Source organism: Merops nubicus, unplaced genomic scaffold (assembly GCF_000691845.1).
Source record: "Merops nubicus isolate BGI_N331 unplaced genomic scaffold, ASM69184v1 scaffold19583, whole genome shotgun sequence".
Taxonomy (NCBI): Eukaryota; Metazoa; Chordata; class Aves; order Coraciiformes; family Meropidae; genus Merops; species Merops nubicus.
In genome coordinates this window covers 1-2,576 of record NW_008598466.1, presented here as the reverse complement: position 1 = coordinate 2,576, position 2,576 = coordinate 1, and the positions used below count along the sequence as shown (strand labels likewise).

Sequence of the window (2,576 nt, the reverse complement as noted above, 5' to 3'; positions counted from 1 at the left end):
CAGCATTTTGTGGATCGGGGTTTCCACATCTGTAAACCAAGTAGCCTTTCCAGCTCTGCTGCCCTCCACAGCAGCCACTTCTCATCCTTGCCTATTTTAAGGACAACTAGAGTCACCCCACCCACTCTCCTTTAGTCTTCTGTGTCCTTGATGCATGGGGGACTCCCAGACTCTAAGTATGGATATCCTGAGCAAAAGCCTGGTTGCAGGATGGTTGCTCCATCTCTCTGACCTTCCTTCCTTTCTTGCCTGCAAAGCCAGTTTTAAGGTTTGCTACAGACCAGTTTTAACTATGCTGTAGCGTGGAGGATCATGCCTTTCACAGCTGTGGACCTTCAGGGGAGCCTTTATCAGCAGGACTTTCCTACCATCTTATCCCAGGTGTTTGCGCTAAGCATGGTTGCAACCCATAATTGAGTTATCTAGTGATAGTTAACTGTTGCATTAGGCAAAGGTAGTGAAAAGTAAAAAACTCGAGATGGAAACCTCTGCCTTTGTACTATATAACTCTTACAGGACTGATGATACTGAAGTGAAAACAAGCTGGTTTTATGAAAAACTTTGTATCTAAAAAAACTAAGACCAGTGATCTCATTTTCCAAGATCTATTTGAATGCGTCTTCTTCTGCATAACTTTTTTCATCCAATTTCTTGGATTTTGTGCTTTGAAATTTCCTTAGACAGGTATCTTCTCCCCAAGCAGGCTCCATCAAACCTGTCCAGACATTTCCACCAACCTCATGTCTTTGTGTCTGAGGTGCAAGTCTTGAGAGATTAAAGGATTTAGGGCAGAAAGTTGAGACTGGAAAGATCTTCATTGTGGTCTTGTCCTGCTATCTTGGCTGTTGGCCTGTGTTGTGGAACTGAAAACTGCTGATTTTTATAGCCCCTACCTCACCTCTTCTGTTTTTCTTTCCCATTGTGACTCTTGGTGTGATACTGACTTCTGCACCTCCTCCTTGGTCAGTGCAGTCACACCTTCTGCTTTATGGAGATAAAAGCACGAGGCCAGAAGTGATGGTCATCATCTGCATTCCTTGCATGGATTATTTGGCTCTTGATGCAGAGTAACTACATAGTGTGGCACTGCTGTCCCTTAGTGCTGCCTGTCCCTCCAGGGCCACAGCAAAGCCATCACTTATCCCAGCCATGGTCTTTAGCTTGAAAGAACATCCGTGGTGTCACCAAAGGCATCCTTCTTTCTAACCCTTCCCAGAGAGGGAAGAAGCCAGGAGGTAACCAGCTGTGCTCTCATGGTGTCTGTTTCTTGGGTTCCAGAGAACGTGGTGTCCTTGGCCAATGTGGGTCTGCCCAGCCACCTCACTGAGTGCCACCGCCCACGGCCTGCCTATGTCACCCACACAGCCCCTGTGGTCAAGATGCTCGTTGAGCAGGATCAGTGGAGAAAGGCTGCATCCAACTGCCCGTCCGAGACAGAGCCAAATGGAGAGCCTCAAGAAGCTGGTTTTGAAGAGGAAACGCAAGTGCTGTCAAAGCTGAGCAGAAGCAGCAGCACCTGTGGAACTGGGAAGGACTCTGTAGGAATGTCCATGGCTGAGAGCAGTTTGCCATCATCAAATGTTTGCAATAAGGTTATTTTTGCAAGAAAACCTCCCTCGTGTGTGCTACCGTGGAGTTCCCCAGCATGTTCCAGCAAGAAGAAATGATCTGTCTGCAGCTACAAAGAGAAGGAAAAGATGCTCTCAGGTGTTTTCCAGAGTGCATTAAACTACACATGCAAATAGCACTGAATTTTCTGACTTTTCCTGAGAGCCCTGCTTACGCGAAAGCAGACAAGCCCAAAGGTGATGGTCTTCCTTTGCCTTCGTGGCTGGCTGCTGCTCTGCTGCTGGGCAGTGTCCCACGGAGGGTGCAGGGCAGTGGCAGGGGTTGGAGGTGAGGATGCTGCACATCCCAGGCCTCAGGGCCCAGTTCTCTGGTCTCTTGCCTCTTGGTGCTGAGTGCCAGCAGCCACTGCAGGGACTGGTCATCTGCATCCACCCAGCGCTGGGGGACTGCAGGAAAACTGCTCTGGGAATTGGTGCCCCCTCTTCTTGGAGCTCTGTGCTGCTGAAGGAGCATGAACTGGAGGGGCGAGGGGTGTGTTATGAGCATTGTCTTGTGTGTTTATCCATTTTTTCCTGGTCTGCCCCTCCTTAAGGCCTGAGCTCTGTTCAGGTTGCATTTACTGGAGTTTCTGTCTGTGCACAAGACACTTGCCTGGGCACAAGTCAAAGAGTGATACAGCAGCAGAGCTGCTCAGCCAGCTGGCAGGTGAGCTGCTCCTCCTTTGGCACTTCTCTAGAGGAGCAGGTATGCTATGGTCAAAACTGGTCGGGGATGTGATGTTTTTCAAGTCCTTAGTCTTCTGTGGGAAGTGTACATTCTAGGTCTCCAGCTGCTGTTGCATGGCAGCTCAGCCCCAAGGTGCTGAGGGGTAGTGATTCTAAAAAAAAACATTTGCAAACACATCACCTCATTGTTCTTTGACTGACAGAGGTAGAATCCAGTTTTCTAGCACCAGCTCTATGGCCACTCTCCTTCATGAAGACTGATGTCATTTACCTGGACCTGAG

At 48.8% G+C, this 2,576-nt stretch overlaps 1 protein-coding gene across 1 annotated transcript; it reads left to right on the top strand.

The window, feature by feature from the left end:
• Positions 1-1,278: 1,278 nt before the first annotated feature.
• On the top strand, positions 1,279-1,480 carry LOC103769822 (CMT1A duplicated region transcript 4 protein homolog; the record flags this gene model as incomplete). The annotated part of the gene is made up of 1 exon (XM_008937058.1): positions 1,279-1,480. A coding segment is annotated over one exon (202 nt), but the record flags the coding sequence as incomplete, so codon positions are not given.
• Positions 1,481-2,576: the final 1,096 nt, after the last annotated feature.